Genomic DNA, 16,330 nt, shown 5'->3' on the forward strand with positions numbered 1-16,330 from the left:
GGCAGTGCCTGTCCCAGATTTTGATCTGGCATATGTTAATGGCGTGTCTCTGGCTGCTGTGTTGAGAATGGACTGTAAAGGAAAAAGGATGGAAGAAGGGAGAGGCTGCTTTGGAGGCCACTACAATAATCCCAGCAAGGGGAGATGGTGGCTCAAACAAGGTTGGGAGCAGTGAAAGTATTAAGTGGTCAGATTCAGGGCATGCTTTTGAAGTAACTACTAATGGATTGTGTGTTGGGTGTGGGGGAAAGAGAAGAGTCCATGATAAAACTCCCAAGATTTTTGACCTGTGCAATTGGGAAAATAGAATTGCCATTAGCTGAGATGGCAAATTAGGGAGAGAAGTTCAAAGATTAGGGCGCCTGGGTGGCTCAGTAGGTTAAGCGACCAACTTCGGTTCGGGTCATGATCTCGCATTTAGTGAGGTCAAGCCCTGTGTCAGGTTCTGTGCTGACAGCCCGGAGCCTGGAGCCTTCTTTGGATTCTGTGTCTCCCTCTCTCTCTGCCCTTCTCCCGCTCACACTCTGTCTCTCTCTCTCAAGAATAAATAAACATTTTTTTAAAAAAGTTTAAAAAAATAAAGAATTTAATTATGCACAAGTGATGTTTGAAATACCTTTTAGGGGTGCCTGGGTGGCTCAGTTAGTTAAGCATCCAACTCAATTTTGGCTCAGGTCATGATCTCACAGTCGTGAGATCAAGACTGCTTAGGATTCTCTCTCTCACTCTCCCTCTGCCTCTCTCTCAATCTCAAAATATAATTAATTAATTTTAAAAAACGAAAAGAAAACCCTTTTAGACATCCAAGAAGAGATGCCAAGTGAGTATTAGATCTCAATTTGAAGGTTGTCCACATATGGATGGTATTTAGCTATGAGACTACATAAGATAGCCAAGGAAGTGAGCGTAGATAGAAAAAAAGGAGGTGAACCAAGGGCTGAGTGCTAGGACACTCTTATGTTAAGTTCCGGGGTGGGGAGGGGAGCCTGGGTGGCTCAGTCCGTTAAGTGTCTGACTCTTGATTTCGGCTCAGGTCATAATCTCACGGTTCATGAATTCGAGCCCTGTCAGGCTCTGCACTGACAGCATGGAGTCTGCTTGGAACTCTCTCTCTCTCCCTCTCTCTATGCCCCTCCCCTGCTCTCTCTCTCTCTCTCTGTCTGTGTAAAAATAAATAAACTTAAAACAAAACAAACAAAAAGAGAGCTGGGGGAGAGGACAAGGAGAACCAGCAAAAGGGACTTAGAAGGAGCAGACACTGAGGTAGAGGAAAACTAGGACAGTGGTGTCCCAACATCTAGTGATGAAAGTTTCTCAAGCAGGAGGAATGTGACAAATTGTGTGAAATGCTTCTGGTAGTCAGGTAAAAGCAATGTTTTTAGTCATGTTGAGGTCACTGGTGTTTATAACAAAATCAGGTTCAGGGGAGTGATGGAGGGGAAAGCCGGGTGAGTGGGCTTACGAAGGATTTGGAGAGAAGTCACAGCCAGCCAGGATAGGCCTTTCTTCCTGAGAGTTTTGCTAAAAAGAGAGCGAAAAAAATGAAGCAATAGCTGACAGGGGAAGTGGGGTCAAAAGCAGGATTTTATGAGGTGGGAGAGATAACATGAACTATTGTGAATGATCCAAGAAAGAGGGGAGAAGTGATATTGGAGAACACTGGCATTCTGGAGCAATAATCTTGAGTAGGCTTGAGGGGATATCCCCTCATTTAATATTTATCATGTCTTTCTTATAAAACATAACATGTTATATTCACTTTTCTTCACCTTGCATTTTTCACATAGAAGTCAATAGTTCTTAGGGCACCTGGGTGGCTCAATTGGTTAAGTGTCCAACTTCGGCTCAGGTCATGATCTCATGGTTCGTGGGCTCAAGCCCCGCATCATGCTCTTCGCTGACAGCTCAGAGCCTAGAGCCTGCTTCAGATTCTGTGTCTCCCTCTATCTCTCTCTCTGCCCCTCCCCTGCTCATGCTCTGTCTCTCTCTCTAAAAAAAATAAAAATAAACATTAAAAAAATTGGGAAAAAAAATCTATGGTTCTTTTCCTATTAGTACATGGGGAGGTTTCTTTTCAGAGATGCATACTATTCCATTGGAAGGATATACCATAGTTTATATGTTGCGTCCAAGCTTCTGCCGTCCTAAACAATGCTTCTCTGAATAATTGCATATATGCCTCATCTTGTATGTGTCAGCCTATTGCTGCTTCAATCCAGGAGCTAAAGTTCATAGCCTGTCAGCCCTCAACATTTCTAGTCTGTAACTGTAACTATAATAGCTCTTCATTTATTTATGTTAACTATATTAGGCCAAAATAATTGTTCAGATACTTAATGACTTAGTGAAAATAGGTATCATGTAGGATCAATAATAACATTTGATTCGGGATCTTTAGTTAGGATAACAGAATATTGTTCATGGGGTTTCAGAGATACTCTTCCAAATCTTTTCATTAGGACTCTTGTTGTAGATCTTCCTTATTCCTATGTTCTGGAGGACCCTGTGTCCTCATCCACTTCCTCCCTTCCCCCTTCCTCACCCGTTAAGTTTTGTGGATTTGGAAATAACAGCTTCTTGTGTCCAGTGTAATGCCATTAATCATTGTTCAGTGTTTCATGATACTAGCATCATTATGTTTCTCCCCCTAGACCTTTGGAAGCACCATGTCATGAAAGAAAACTTTTCAGTTATCAGACCACAAATAGTTGAAAAATTTGTACAGAGATTAATGGAAAATTACCAGGATGGTGGACTAGAGGTATGTATTGAAAGTTAGTCATTTTGGAGTGTATTTTTTTTTGTAACATTAACCCAAGCAAAGAAGACTTTCTGCTTAACCCATTTCCCAATGCTTCCCTTATTCCCTTAGAATGAATATATGAACACTCAGGCTTAAAGTAGCAATCACTTGTTATAATTTTAATTTTGGGCAAAGACTGATTTCTAATAAATTAGGAGAGAGAAATTTGAATTTGCATGTTGACTAATTTCAGATTCAGCCAACTTTTTAAAGTAACCTTGGAGTTTGTTGATGAATGAGTTGTTTTAGCAACATTTCCTGCATTGATTTTTTAATATTCAAAACTTAAAAGAGAGAAACTAAAATAGCCAATAATTCCACTAACTAGAAAACATTTTTAAAATGTACAGTACAAAAAAAAAAACAAAAAAACAACCAACAGAAAGGTAACATTTCCAACCCTCCTTATTCCACCATCCCGTTTCCTCTCCACAAAGCAAACCAGCTTCAACAATTTTTGGTATATATCTATTTGAATCCATAACAAGTCTATATAATATATATCTAACAATAATATGTACTTAATACATACAATATACATACACACAGTCCTTAAAGTTATCAACTGTTTACTCTTGACTGTTCCTAAATAGTGCTGAAAAGGCAAGATAAGAGAGTGTATGTGGATATTTGGCCATAGCAGAGCTTTTAGGATCATTAACAAATTAAACATAAGTACATTAGGTAGAAGCAAATCCAGTTGCCTTTGAAATTCAACCATTTCTTTAAAAACCTGATTTAGCAAAACATACCTAATTTTTTAAAACAACATTTCCCTCAAATTTATATTTTTCTAAGTTCTTCAAATATTCCCCGTAATTTTATTAACAACACTTCAGTTTTTAATTACGAGACAGAGAATTCACTAGCTTGGTTGGGGATACATTTTTCCTCAGAGCTTGATGATTTACATGTATTTCATTTAAGCTTTCAATGATACCCAAGTGTAGTACTGTGTATTCTGATGAATGGGTGAAGTGGTCCCTTTTGGTCTCTGCAGCTCAGAGATTCTCAACCAGAGATACAGAGGTGATTAGGGCAGGGCATGCTCAGAAACGTGTTTGAAGCACAGACTGTTGTGCCTCTCCTTTAAAAAAAGGAAGTCAACCCTGACACATGCTTCATCATGGATGCACCTTGAAGACCTTATGCTCAGTGAAAAAAGCCAGTCACAAAAGCATAAATTCTGCACGATTCCACTTATATGAGGCACCCACAGTAGTCAAATTCATGGAGACAGAAAGTAGAATGGTGGTTGTTAGGAGCTGGGGGGAGGGCGAATGGGGAGTTGGTGTTCAGTGGGTATAAGAATTTCAGTTTTGCAAGCTGAAGACAGTTCTAGAGATCGATTGTACAACAGTGTGAATGCCACTGGACTTTACACTGAAAAATAGTTTAAATGGGGGCGCCTGGGTGGCTCAGTTGGTTAAGCGTTTGACTCTTGATTTCAGCTCAGGCCATGATATCAGGGTTGTGAGTTCAAGCCCCACATTGGGCTCCATGCTGGGTGTGGAGCCTACTTACAAAAAGAAATGGTTTAAATGGCAAATTTTACGTTACATATATTTTACTACAATAAAAACAAACAAAAAGGTTGTAGCTCAAGATCTGCTCCCCTCCTATGTATACACTTTACTCCAACACTGAAGATGGGGTCATCTAGGAAAGAAATGAAAGTATTAGGACAAACCCATATCAGGTATGACTGAAACTCAAGGCACACTGATCAGGTTGGTACCTGCCTGCCAGTGTCTTGGAATAATGAGACGCCAGGACGTTAGACCCCTCCAAATTCTATGCCTGGTGGACTTCTAGACTTTTCTGAATGATCTGCAAAGACAGGGAACTCACTCTCTTCCAAGCCCACCCCCTATCCCCAGCCATTCCTGGCAGCTCATATTTCAAGCAGCTTTTACTGAGCTGGATTTGGCCTTCCACCACCTCCATCGTGGATCCTAGTTCTGTCCCTGAAACACCACAGATCATGGTTCTGACCCCTCACAACAAGCCTTTGGATATCTAAGGGCAGGTCAGTCAGAGAAGCTCAATTACTGCCACTGCTGGCATGTGTGAAGCCTCCGTACAATTACAATGAGGGACCTGCTCTAGTAGCACAAACCCAGACAGGTGCACCTCTGCGCGGTGGATTACAAATAGTCACCCCTTCCTCCAGACGGGTGCAGTCCAAGCCAGGGCACATGGACTAGGAAAGAGAGCAGGCGCCGTGCTCCTCCCTAACCTGGGTGCTTCTGTACCAAGTACAGACCACACACGCATACATTGAGGACCTGAGCCCAGCCTTCTCTTCTTCAGACTAAACTGCCTTCCTTTCCTTTGATCACTTTATACGAGCAACTCTACCATCTTGGTCAGTCCCCTCTAAGTTCAAGATTGTCTGACCGGCAAAGAGTGCACTTGTCCTGTGTGTCCTTTGATTAATGCCCATGAGTGTGCCTGGTATTGGGAGCCATGTCACAGATGACTTATTAGGCTGACAGTCACCTGAAACCCACATTGCCTTCAGGCATCCTGCTGCTGCCATATTATTAGCCTCGGTCTTGTTCAACTTGGTCCACGGTGAACTTCTTAAAATCCTTAAAAATCTGGATTTTTATCATTCAGCACTGTCTCCCTCTCCCAGGTTCTTGTCAGCCTGCCCTCAGTATTCTCATTAAGTCATTACTAACCGTGTATGCCAGGACAGGTCCCAATCTTTGTGCTATCCCCTATGGTCCCCTTCAGGCTGACCACACTCTTTGGGCACAGTCTTTCAGTGGTCAGAAGCCCATCCAGTTGTACTGTCACCCAGCCTGTGTTCTCCACTGGTCCACAAGGTCCAGTGGAGAAACCTTTTAGATGTCCTGCTGAAATCCAGATACACTTCAAGTGCTATATATTTTCTGAGGAAAGGTTAATCTGACCTGATTTTTCTTGAGTCCATATTGGCCTCTAGTGATCTTTGCTTCCTTCCCCAAATTCTAGAAAAACAGCCTTTCACCATCAGTTCTAACATCTTGCTCAAATGTCATACTAAGCACACCGACCTGAAGTTAGAGACTGACCCTTATGGCAAATCAGAACTATAATAGTCTGTTGTGTGGATTCCAGAACCATTTCCATTCATATGTCAAAAGTCATTCACTCATTTAGCAAGTATTTATAGATCTCCTATTTTTTTCTAGGCACTTTGTTAGATTAAAGGCAAAAGGTACAGTTCTTGCCCTCAAAGAACTTATGGAACCAGGTGACCCAGGAGTGTCAAGAAAAGGCACTTTGTGTTAAATGCTTTGAAAGAGGCATACACAGGGGATATAACCCAGCTAGCAGGTAGGGAAGAAATGGGGAAGACTTCCTGGAGGAGGTGTTGTTTGGGCCAAGTCTTAAGGCACAAATAAGAGTTGGCCAGATGAAGAGGGGCTGAAGAAGGAAGGCAGAGCAATCTAAGAAGGGAGTAGAGCAGAGTTCAGAAGAGGACACTGAAAAGGTGGGCAGGGCCAGTTGCTGAATGACATTGTAGGCAATCCTTAGGAGTTTGGATGTTATCCCAGAGTCAGCGGGAAATCATTGAAGCATCTTGTCAGCAGAGGTGGGTTTTATAAACATCATCAAAACACCTTGTATGTGCCTGATAGATACTAGATGAGTTATGAGGGGCTTCAAGAAGAAGCAAACCACAGAAGGGCAATTTGCTTCCAGCAGAGCCAGACTTTTGCCATAACAAGGCCTAGCACCTGCCATGCTTCACCCCAGGCTGGCTCTCTAGATCAGTCTATGGGGCAATCTGGTGCTTTTCCAGCCAGTGCCATTCATCATAGTTCAGATTTAACTGTTGGTGAAGGAATCAGGCCACTGGAGAACATGATTTTCACTCTGTAGTTTTTATGGAAGCCTGGGGCCTGCCTTGAAGGGGAAGTTGGCAGATGAACCCACTTCATGCTGCATTTTGGCACAGAGCTGGCATTTAGTGACCTAGGAAGGCAAGAGTAGGCTGCAGAACAGCTTTTAAGAAACAAATTGCTCTGGGGGCACCTGGGTGGCTCAGTAGGTTGAGTGTCCCACTTCAGATCAGGTCATGATCTTGCAGTTGGTGAATTTGAGCCCCGCGTAGGGTTCATAGAAAAATTATGTCAATAGAAGCCACACAGGCTGTAGTCCCACAACAGATGCTGTTCAGGCAGCTCCAAAGGCTGCCTCTGGAAGGCTGGGTAAGTCTGCAAAATCAAAGTTCACTTGGAGAGAGAGACTCCTAGGAACTTAGGGGTCTCCCTGCAACTCTCTGTCACCTGTCAATAACAGTTTCCTGTCTGCCCCACCTCAGACTTGCTCCCCACTCCATGTCCCCACTGCAAATGCTCTGGCTGGGCCCTTATCCCCTCTCCTTGCCTTCACACTCACCCTCTATGCATCATCCCCTTGAGTTGATCTTTCAGCTCAATCTCCTGAGGCCCCAACAGAACCACTGAGGGAAGGAAGCAACACAATTTCTCTGGCCTCCAGGGATGCCCAAGGGGGCTCCTGGCCCTTCCTACCTCTGTGGTGTAACACAGAGACTCACCCAGAGGTGCCTCACCCTTACTAGGTAAAATATCACACTGGCTAAGAGGGAATGGTAGAGGGCCATTGTGGTTCAAGTCTGCATTTCTGTTTGTTTGGGATCCTATATCTACTATGGTGGCTATAGTAACATTAGTTTGAGAAGTGTTTGCCCTGCTAAAAAGCCGTTGGAGGCCTGGCTGGCACAGTCGGATCCAGACAGTGCTGTCCAGGACAGCAAGGGGTGAGTCACTGTGGCCGATTCCAAGCACTGGGTCCAGGCCACCTGGAAAGGGTCACCAGCCTTGATGGCCTTTAATGTGGTTTCACAATGTCTCAACGTTTCAGGCTTTCATCATACTTTGTCTGGGAAGTATTTCCTTTGTCGTTACTAAGTCCACATAGCCTTGACCCTTTCACCATAAAGAAGTCAAGGGCCATCAAATCTTGATTCCCTTTGCCTTGGTGTCAGAAGCTAAATCCAACTGTCTTACTGATCACTTTCCAGAGCAGGTTAGATTGCCCCAAATCCTACTCCACTAAAAGGGGCCCCTTGAGGAAGCCCCACAGAATGAGAGAGGGAGGCTATGTGTCCTCCTCTGACTGCCTGGCCCTGCTCATGAAATCCCCCATGAGCAGAGGTGTTCATCCACTGTTTCCATTCTACATCTCTTCAGTGTGCCTTGCCAAGCTGCTGTGGATCATGATCTTTACAAAAGCTTTACTATCTTTTCATTAGGTTATACATTTTGTTTATTTGTACATTTTATATATAATTATCTTCATTATATAAACATGTTATGATTATATTAGAAAATAGAAATATCATATATTGGAAAATACACTCATTAGCTTACCCTCATTGATAACTACTATTAGTATTTTGGCATATTTCCTTCCAAACTTCATTTATAGTTTTTTTTCATTCATCAACATTTTTTAAGCCAAGTTAGATTATTCTATATGCCCTTTTATTGTAGTGTACTTTTTTTTCACTTGAGTACATGTTATCAACATGTTCCCCTGTCAATAAACATATGTCCACAGCATAATTTTTGGTGGCGGTTTGATATTTCATTGTACAGATGGATGAAAAAAATTCAACCTGTTTCCCTTTATTAGTCACTTTTGGTTGTTGCCATTTCTCTCTTCTGTTAGAAAGATCAAGGACATCTGTTTACATATATTTTTGTGTATCGCTTTTATCATCCCCTAAAGATAAAGTTCTAGAAGAGGAATTACTGAGCCAAAGGGCATGAACATTTTAAAATCTTTTCACAGATACAGCTAGTCTGCCCTCCAGAATGCCACATTGATCACCCTTGCCATCAGCAGTGGTGAGCAGGCTGTTTCCCTCCATCAGTACTGCATTTTATCACTATTTTCCATCTCTGCAAGTTTGCCTCAATAACTTGCCTTGACAAAGTCTGGCTGCTCTTTCTCTGAAAGTCAGTGGGGACACTGAGGTTGCACTGATAGGACCATGAACTGGGGCTCACTGGGCCACAGGACCCACCCCAGAAGGACAGCTTAGCTTCTGTGGCAGACTGCCACGAGGCCTGGAGCCCTCGTGACCCTGAAGTATCACAGATAAAGCTCATGTAAGCCTGCAGGCTGGGTCTTGGATTGGGCCCCCAAAGACCCCCAGATACACTCAGTGATACACACAAAGGGTCACACATAGACACAGAAATATATATAGACATTCACAGAGACATACATGAGAGACATAGATACACATACACATATACACTAATGCATACAGACACAGATGCACAATCATATCCTTAAATGCACCCCAGATGCACTCACTGATACAGACACATAGAGACACACAAAAACACTCATAGACATGCAGGCCCTAGTCAAGGTAGGTTGGTCCTATCTTCTACATATTGGTTCCCATTTCTCTCCACAGATTAAATCTAACCTTGCCTTGGAGGGGTGGACTTTTCTTCTTTTCCTTAATGGTTATCTCTTCAAAAGGATGCCCAATTTCTTAGAGAAAGGGGAAGAAATGGGACTGCCAAGAGAATGAGCAGTATGACCCTTCAATCACAGCTAGAGGGGTCCCTGCCAGGTGCTCATACTTCAGAGAGCCCCTCTGGTTCTTCTCCTTTCACTCTTCCTCACAGGGTAAGAAATACCTACAGCCAAGTGGACATGCCCACTCAGATCCCTGGCCCTCCTTCTAGACCACACTTCAGGTACCTGAGACCCTGGAATTCTCCCTGGAAAGTCCCCAGATCCTGCTCCCCAGAGGGAGAGTGGACCTTACTGCCAGTGTGCATACCCTGGTCTAAGGAGTAGTCCAGGGTGGCTGTGTAGAGGCATAGACAGCTGACTGTCCATTTACATGCATGTGAGGGCCATCTACAGTATGATGTGAAGCCAGAGGTAGAAAGAGAAGGGTGTCATGCTGCAAACTCTAGGTTGGTGACCAGTTCACTCCACATCACCACATTTCAGCATAGAACACAGAGTAGTCCAAGCCTGGCCTTCCAAACAATTTTGAAGATCTATTTTTCAAAGTAGGAGAATTAATAGTTTGTTAGTTTGATTTCCAACCTTTAAGCATCTAGAATACTTAGGTATGTGGCAGGTGGGCCTCCATATGTACTCTTGTCCCTGCCCTGCAAATACTAAGAGCAGACTTGAAAGAGAGACTTGGAAGGGTAGAGCCCATGTTTTCTATGGAGGAGAACTAGACATGGGTCTGTGAGCCAAGGCAACGTGTGCCATGAGCCCTGGCACAGTGAGGCTGTCCTGCTGGAGCTGCTGTGAATGATGCCCCTTCCTTTTCAGATCACTTTCAGGAAAGAGCACCTTGAGGCCTGCCTCCTTTCCCTGGGTTGTGAAGTGATGGCAAGAGAACGCAGCAACTTCGAGAGCTACTCCATGTATTATGAGCATGTGTTGGAGCATGCTAGGCAGAAGCTCTGCCAGAAAGAACAAGTACGTTCCCAGAGAGACAGGAAGTGTGATGGGGAAGGTGTGGATAGGAAAGCCTGGGAGTCACTCCAAAGAGAATAGAACAGAGGCTAGGGGAGGTGTTCTTATGCAAGAACTGAGAATGATTGGTACTCTCCAATGTCTCTTCTCACTGGCTCATTTTCTTGGGCTCTGGTATTATCAGCTGCAAGAGTGATGGCTCAGAAACACTGGGTTGTGTGCTTTGGAGGCGTCTAGTGGAGAATATGAAAAGTTAGCGACAAAGGAGCAGGTCACCACCCCACCCCCGCACCCCCGTCGCTCCCCCAGGGAAGATGCATAACTGACCTTCCCACCTAAGCAACCCCAAAGTACCTTGTGCTGTCCATGGTCTAGCCTAGAAGCCAGGATCCTTGAATAAACTCTGTCTTCAGGATGCACTTCACGGGTCTCATTAATGAGACTTCCTTAAAATGATGTCCCACTGGTGGGACCCAAAGGGTCACTTCTCCTGTCCTAATTGCACACCGTTTTAAAATGGATTGCTTCAGAGGTTTGGTGTAATTTTACTTTTCACCTAAGAAAAGTGCAAAAGCCTGAAAAAAAAAAATCAAATGAAGCATTCAAATATCAAGCGAGTCTTGGCCTTACCCCCAGTTTGGCTTATCCACATAGCCAAGTCTTCTGCATTAGTGTGGACACCCGGAAGTTCATGCTGCGTTTAGATCTCATGTTGGGCATCCTAAAGTCCGATGGGACTACAAGCACAGTCCTGACTCCAGGTGGAGCTTGAGGAGCTCAAAATGAAGCTCCATTAACACAAATGGGAAGTGTCTGGAGCATGGTGTCCTGAACTGAGCCATGATTGGAAGAACAAATGGTTGAGTTTTGTTGTACATTCTTTTCTCCTCTTCAGGAATTAGATCTTATACGAAGAGGTTCGGGTCCTCCTGAAGACAACGCTGGTCAGGTAGGTTAGTTATTACCAAAAAGTTTCTCTTCTCCACCTCACAGATCCACAGTCTCAGCAGTAGGAAGACAGGAAACTTCCTAGCATTATTTTCTTGTGCCCTGTAGAAGTCCCATCAATGAAGATCCACTGCAGAAACACCTAAGGAGTGTGTTTTCACTTTTTAAGCAATAAGGGCTTTCTTTTTCTTAGCTTTTTGGTGGTTTTTGTTTTTTGTATTGCTTTGACTTATATTTTTCTTGCTAGTTTTTGGGTTGGGGCAGAGGACTTTTTCCCCACACAAGAGGTATTGAGGCTGAGGTGTCAAGAAAGGCCAATTTGCAAATGGAGACCAAGAGAGCGGAAGTATTTTATCCGATTAAAAAGTGCTTAAATGTGCCTCTTCTGGGAACACTTATATATATGCCCTCATATAATAGGCAACCATTTATTGAATACTTATTATATGTCTGGCACTGTTCTGAGACCCATAAACCAACCTTCAATTCTGCCATCCATATTTGTACAACAGGATGTTCACCTCTTTCATCAGCTTCAAGGTAGAAGAGCAAATTTGACGCTGATATGCAAAGAACTATTTTGTAGTGACAGTTTGGAATTTTTGAGTTATTTTCCATTAAACAATATTTGTGCTGTTAGGTTGCAGAGCTCAGTCATAATATGATCATGGAAATCACTGCTCTGAGAGCTCGACTCACAGATTTGGAAGAAGAAAATCTGAATCTCAAAGAGAAGATTAGAAAAGAAGTACAAGAAGAATATGAAGCATTAGTTCAGGCTCTGTTTGTGACATGTTTAGACATAAAAGTAAGTGACCTGTGTCGGACGTCTGGGCAGTCCTGTGAGAGCCAAGTGTTAATGACCTCCACAGCCACTGAACACAGAGTGGTCACAATGACAGAATGGGCTTTGTGGTAACCAGAGCCTGTTGGGCCCAAGAATTCTCTGGCTCTGAGTGTTCACTGCAGAGAGGGGTCAATGATGGGTTCTCATTATTTTACCATGATAGACACTAAATTTTAGGTAATTTAGTTATTTGCTGTTTTCCTCACTTGCTGCCAAGGGCCATTGTTGCCATCTGATTGCTGTGAAGGACAGGTGGGGGTGTCTTCTCCAAAACCCCCAATGGTTAATATCACTGTTTGTCTACTGAGTGTGACCATCCAAGCAGGAGAGTGCAATGCCCTAAGCCAGGACAGACCCTGGTGTAGGTAGCAACTGGCACCTCCTGAAAGCTTACTGGACAGATTCAGAATTTGAATTAGCTGTCAGTGATTTTTTTCTGGCCTTCAAATGCCCACCAGTCTTTCTCTCACGTCCAGTGTCGGGCAGCTGCTGACCTGTAAGTGAAGGTCCATCCAGAAAAGGAGCAATGGGGTGCCTGTGTGCCCACGGCACTGTAGAAGCCTGTCACTTTCTTATGATGTCTGAAGAGCTATAAGATGGAGGCCCCATGCCTAAAATGGGCCATCACAGAGCCTGGTCCAGCTGCCCCAAAATTGTGAATTTCACTACAAACCCGCCCCCTCTCTTGCTAGTGGATGTTTCCCAGAGCCAGCCCCCAGTGGGTCCTTACTTCGCTGTCTCTCCTGGAGGATTCTGGGTCCCTGAAGTTGTTACATTGACAGGAGCTTCCACCAGAGCTCTGCCTTGGCCTGGTCATTCCAGAGAGGACCAGAGATTCCTCCTCACTTATGAAGGGTCCATAAAACACAAGTGCTTACAAATATTAAAGAATCGAAACCAAAACGCATTGGGCCTGGTATTGCAGGAGAACAGACAGTGAAGTCTGGAATTGCTAAGTCATCTTCCAGGAATGAAATTATTGAAAAATTTCTTAATTTTTTTTTTAACTTATGCCAGATTCCTAGACAGAAAGTGGATTCTCTACTTCTCCCAGGCTAACCTAGTTCTGCAGGCCACCTGAAGCAGAGACTCTCTGTTCTACCCCAGACTCCTAAGTAGGTGGGGAAGCTTTCTCTGTGTGGCCAGGAGCCAGACTTCCTGCCATGGCTGCCCAGCTGGGCACTATCTTCCTGCTTTCCTCTCCAGGGAAGTGGTTCAGAGATGAGAGGACACCCAACTCTACCCTTCACCAGAGGATGCTGGGTCTGTAGTTGTACTTAGCAATGATCAAGCTGTTCCACCAAAAGCTGTTATCCACAAGCCATTCAGAACAGACTATTTCATAATGAGACTTCTGCTAAAACCGAAATGGGAAAGTAGCCAGCCTGATTCCTTCCTCTACTGTATTTTTAATGTAGTTCCTCATTAGTGGCTCATCTATATAGTGTTTTATCTGGTCAGATTCTGCTGAGTCAACCTGATTGCAAAAACCCCTAGGTTCAAATTCTCAAGTAACCCTTTGGGGGAGGAGGAGTGACTCAGTTTTCCACCTGTGACCTTCCACTCTTCTATCCATTCAACTTAACTTGGCATCTGGTAACTTAGGCTCTAAGATGTGTAGGGTCCATCTGATGAAGCCCTGTGGACTGAAGACAATAGTAAAGGGGGCTGATACGGAGACTTCCAGATAATACCTGATAGAATAATTGGGTGGATGATTTTTTTTTCATGTGAAATCATTTCTGAAAGTTAGCTTTTAGAAGGCAAAATGACTCTTCCTCTACTGTCCTTCCTGAACTTGAGTCTGCAATTTGCAGGAAAAACTGGATGAGAATCAGATGAATTTGATCCAGAAAGTGTGTGAGCTCATTGGCGAAGTAAGAACAGAAGGGATTGACAATATGAAGGCCCTAAAGAAAAAATGGGGCTCTGCCAGACCTGATGAAGGAATGAAAGAAAACCCAGCCAAAGTACGTGATTTCATTTAGCGATAGGATATCAGCATTTCATCTCAGCATCTGACCCTACCGCTCACTCTATATGCATTCCAGTCTGGTTTCCCTGAGAAAGCATTGCATCAGACATTTTAAAAGGGCACCAGGGCTCACAGCACACTTGTGTTATCTTCTGGAAGGCACGTTTCTTTTTTTCTTTTTAAAGTTTTTATTTATTTTGTGTGTGTGTGTGTGTGAGAGAGAGACAGAGACAGAGAGAGACAGAGAGACAGAGACAGAGAGACAGAGAAAAAAAAATATGTGAGTGGGGGAGGGGCAGAGAGAGAGGGAGAGAGAATCCCAGGCAGGCTCTTCACTGCCAGCACAGAGCCTGACACGGGGCTCAAACTCACAGACTGTGAGATCGTGACCTGAGCCAAAACCAAGAGTCAGACCCTTGGGGCACCTGGGTGTCTCAGTCGGTTAAGCACCCGACTCTTCGACTCTTGATTTCCACATTTCCAGTCAGGTCATGATCTCACAGTTTGTGATATCAAGCCTCTCCATCCCGCCCCAGGGCTCTGCACTGACAGTGTGGAGCCTGCACTGACAGTGTGGAATAGGATTCTCTCTCTCCTCTCTCTGCCCCTCCCCCACTTGCACTCTCACTCTCTTTCAAAATAAATAAATAAACATCAGAAAAAAAAAAAAAAAAAAAAAGGCTGAGCTACCCAGGTGCCCCAAGGCCTGTCTCTGATGTTAGCATCTGTGCCCTTCTCATGGGGGCAGACTTTTCTGAAAGTAAGCCTTTCTCAGCAGGAGCAGCTGCGTGCCTTGGAGCAAGACAACTGCCGCCTGTCTGCCCTGGTGTGCAAAGTGAGGAGCCTGGGCCACTGGAGGTTGGCTGTGCAGCGGGCTCGCTTCCAGGGCCAGCTGAACAGGGCAGAGAAGGTGAGTGTTAGGAGAGGGAGGCCCGCCCACCCCGCACAGCAGGGAGTGACTGATGAGGTGGGGGGCTGGCTGACCTGGGGGGCTGGTCTTGCCCTGGTGTTGGCAAGACCAACCATCTTAACGGATCTCACAGTCAACAGTCGGGGAGTTTTCCAGGGAAGTGACTGAATGTCAGAGCCCCCAGAGAAATAGGAAAGAGCCAGAAGCCAATGGCAAAGAAGCAAATGGGAGAACAGAGAGTCTAGCACGAGAAAAGGGGAAAAATGGAGGGAGGACATCCCGAGGGTTTGAGGCAGCTTCATCCAAACACCGTAAATCTTTGAGTTTTCAGACATGATTATCTGAGGAAAATGGAGTAACAAAATAAGTGGAAAATCGGCTTCAAGGCAAATTGGAACCAAAGCACATAAAAATAGTGGTTTGGAAACTTTCACTTAGTGTTTCTGAAAGTCCCTATTTGCTCTGCCACACTGTTCTTCAGTGAGGACACAGAGAAGGCGACTAGAGCTTGTTTCTACCAGGAGTGGTTTTTTTTTTTTAATGTTTATTTTTAAGAGAGACAGAGAACAAGAACATGAGTCAGGGAGGGGCAGAGAGAGAGGGAGACAGAGGATCTGAAGTGGGCTCGGACAATGACAACAGTGAGCCTGACCTGAGGCTCGAACTCACAAACCGTGAGATCATGCCTGAGCCAACTGAGCCACCCAAGTACCCCTCTACCGGAACTTTTTAAAAATGATGGATAATGAAGTGGTTTAGAGTCTCTTCTGAAATGAAAACTATGGAAAGGAAACTTATTTCCTATCTTACTGTGTTTGGGGGTGTTCACAGGAAGCCATGCAAAGTAAAAAAGAGTGTTTGAGCATCAAGCTGATGGCAGAACAAGAAGCGGTTTTATTTCATCAGCAGTTAGGGGTGCTACGGCAGGCCCTGGCCGGGGCTCAGGCCGCCAACACCAGGATGCGCAAGCAGCAGGATAACCAGGTATCTGAACACCAGAACCCCTCTTCCTCCCTCCCTTTGAGCTCGCTCTGCAAAGCTGACTGTGGCCCTGGAAGCAGCACCCTGCCTCCTGCAGCAGTCACCGGGACTCCACAGCTGAGGCCAAGCAGGAGGCACTGCCAGAGAAAGATGGCCCAGACCTCAGCTTCGCTTCTACATCCTTTCTAGCCCTAGACACCAAGGAGAGTGGCCAAAAGTTGGCTAAGATGGTGAAATACCACCCTTACAAAAGATCGTTCTTCGGTGTGTAGTGTGTATGTGTATGTGTTTCTTAGAGGATCTTTTTGCCTAGAGGGCATCTTGGGATGTAGGTCTCTGCCTTTAGCCCAGTCCTTTCATCTCCAAGCACGCTTTCCATCG

The 16,330-nt window shown here is 44.5% G+C and overlaps 1 protein-coding gene across 1 annotated transcript in view; it reads left to right on the forward strand.

Moving 5' to 3' along the window:
- Window positions 1-16,330, forward strand: part of LOC122220259 (coiled-coil domain-containing protein 162-like) — an 82,191-nt gene that overhangs the window by 52,684 nt on the left and 13,177 nt on the right. The window contains exons 13-19 of the mRNA XM_042939538.1: window positions 2,652-2,761; window positions 10,142-10,291; window positions 11,184-11,237; window positions 11,877-12,044; window positions 13,901-14,053; window positions 14,837-14,968; window positions 15,800-15,952. Coding sequence (XP_042795472.1) covers window positions 2,652-2,761; window positions 10,142-10,291; window positions 11,184-11,237; window positions 11,877-12,044; window positions 13,901-14,053; window positions 14,837-14,968; window positions 15,800-15,952 — 920 coding nt within the window. The remainder of the gene's footprint in view (window positions 1-2,651; window positions 2,762-10,141; window positions 10,292-11,183; window positions 11,238-11,876; window positions 12,045-13,900; window positions 14,054-14,836; window positions 14,969-15,799; window positions 15,953-16,330) is intronic.

This window comes from Panthera leo, chromosome B2, assembly GCF_018350215.1.
Source record: "Panthera leo isolate Ple1 chromosome B2, P.leo_Ple1_pat1.1, whole genome shotgun sequence".
Lineage (NCBI taxonomy): Eukaryota > Metazoa > Chordata > Mammalia > Carnivora > Felidae > Panthera > Panthera leo.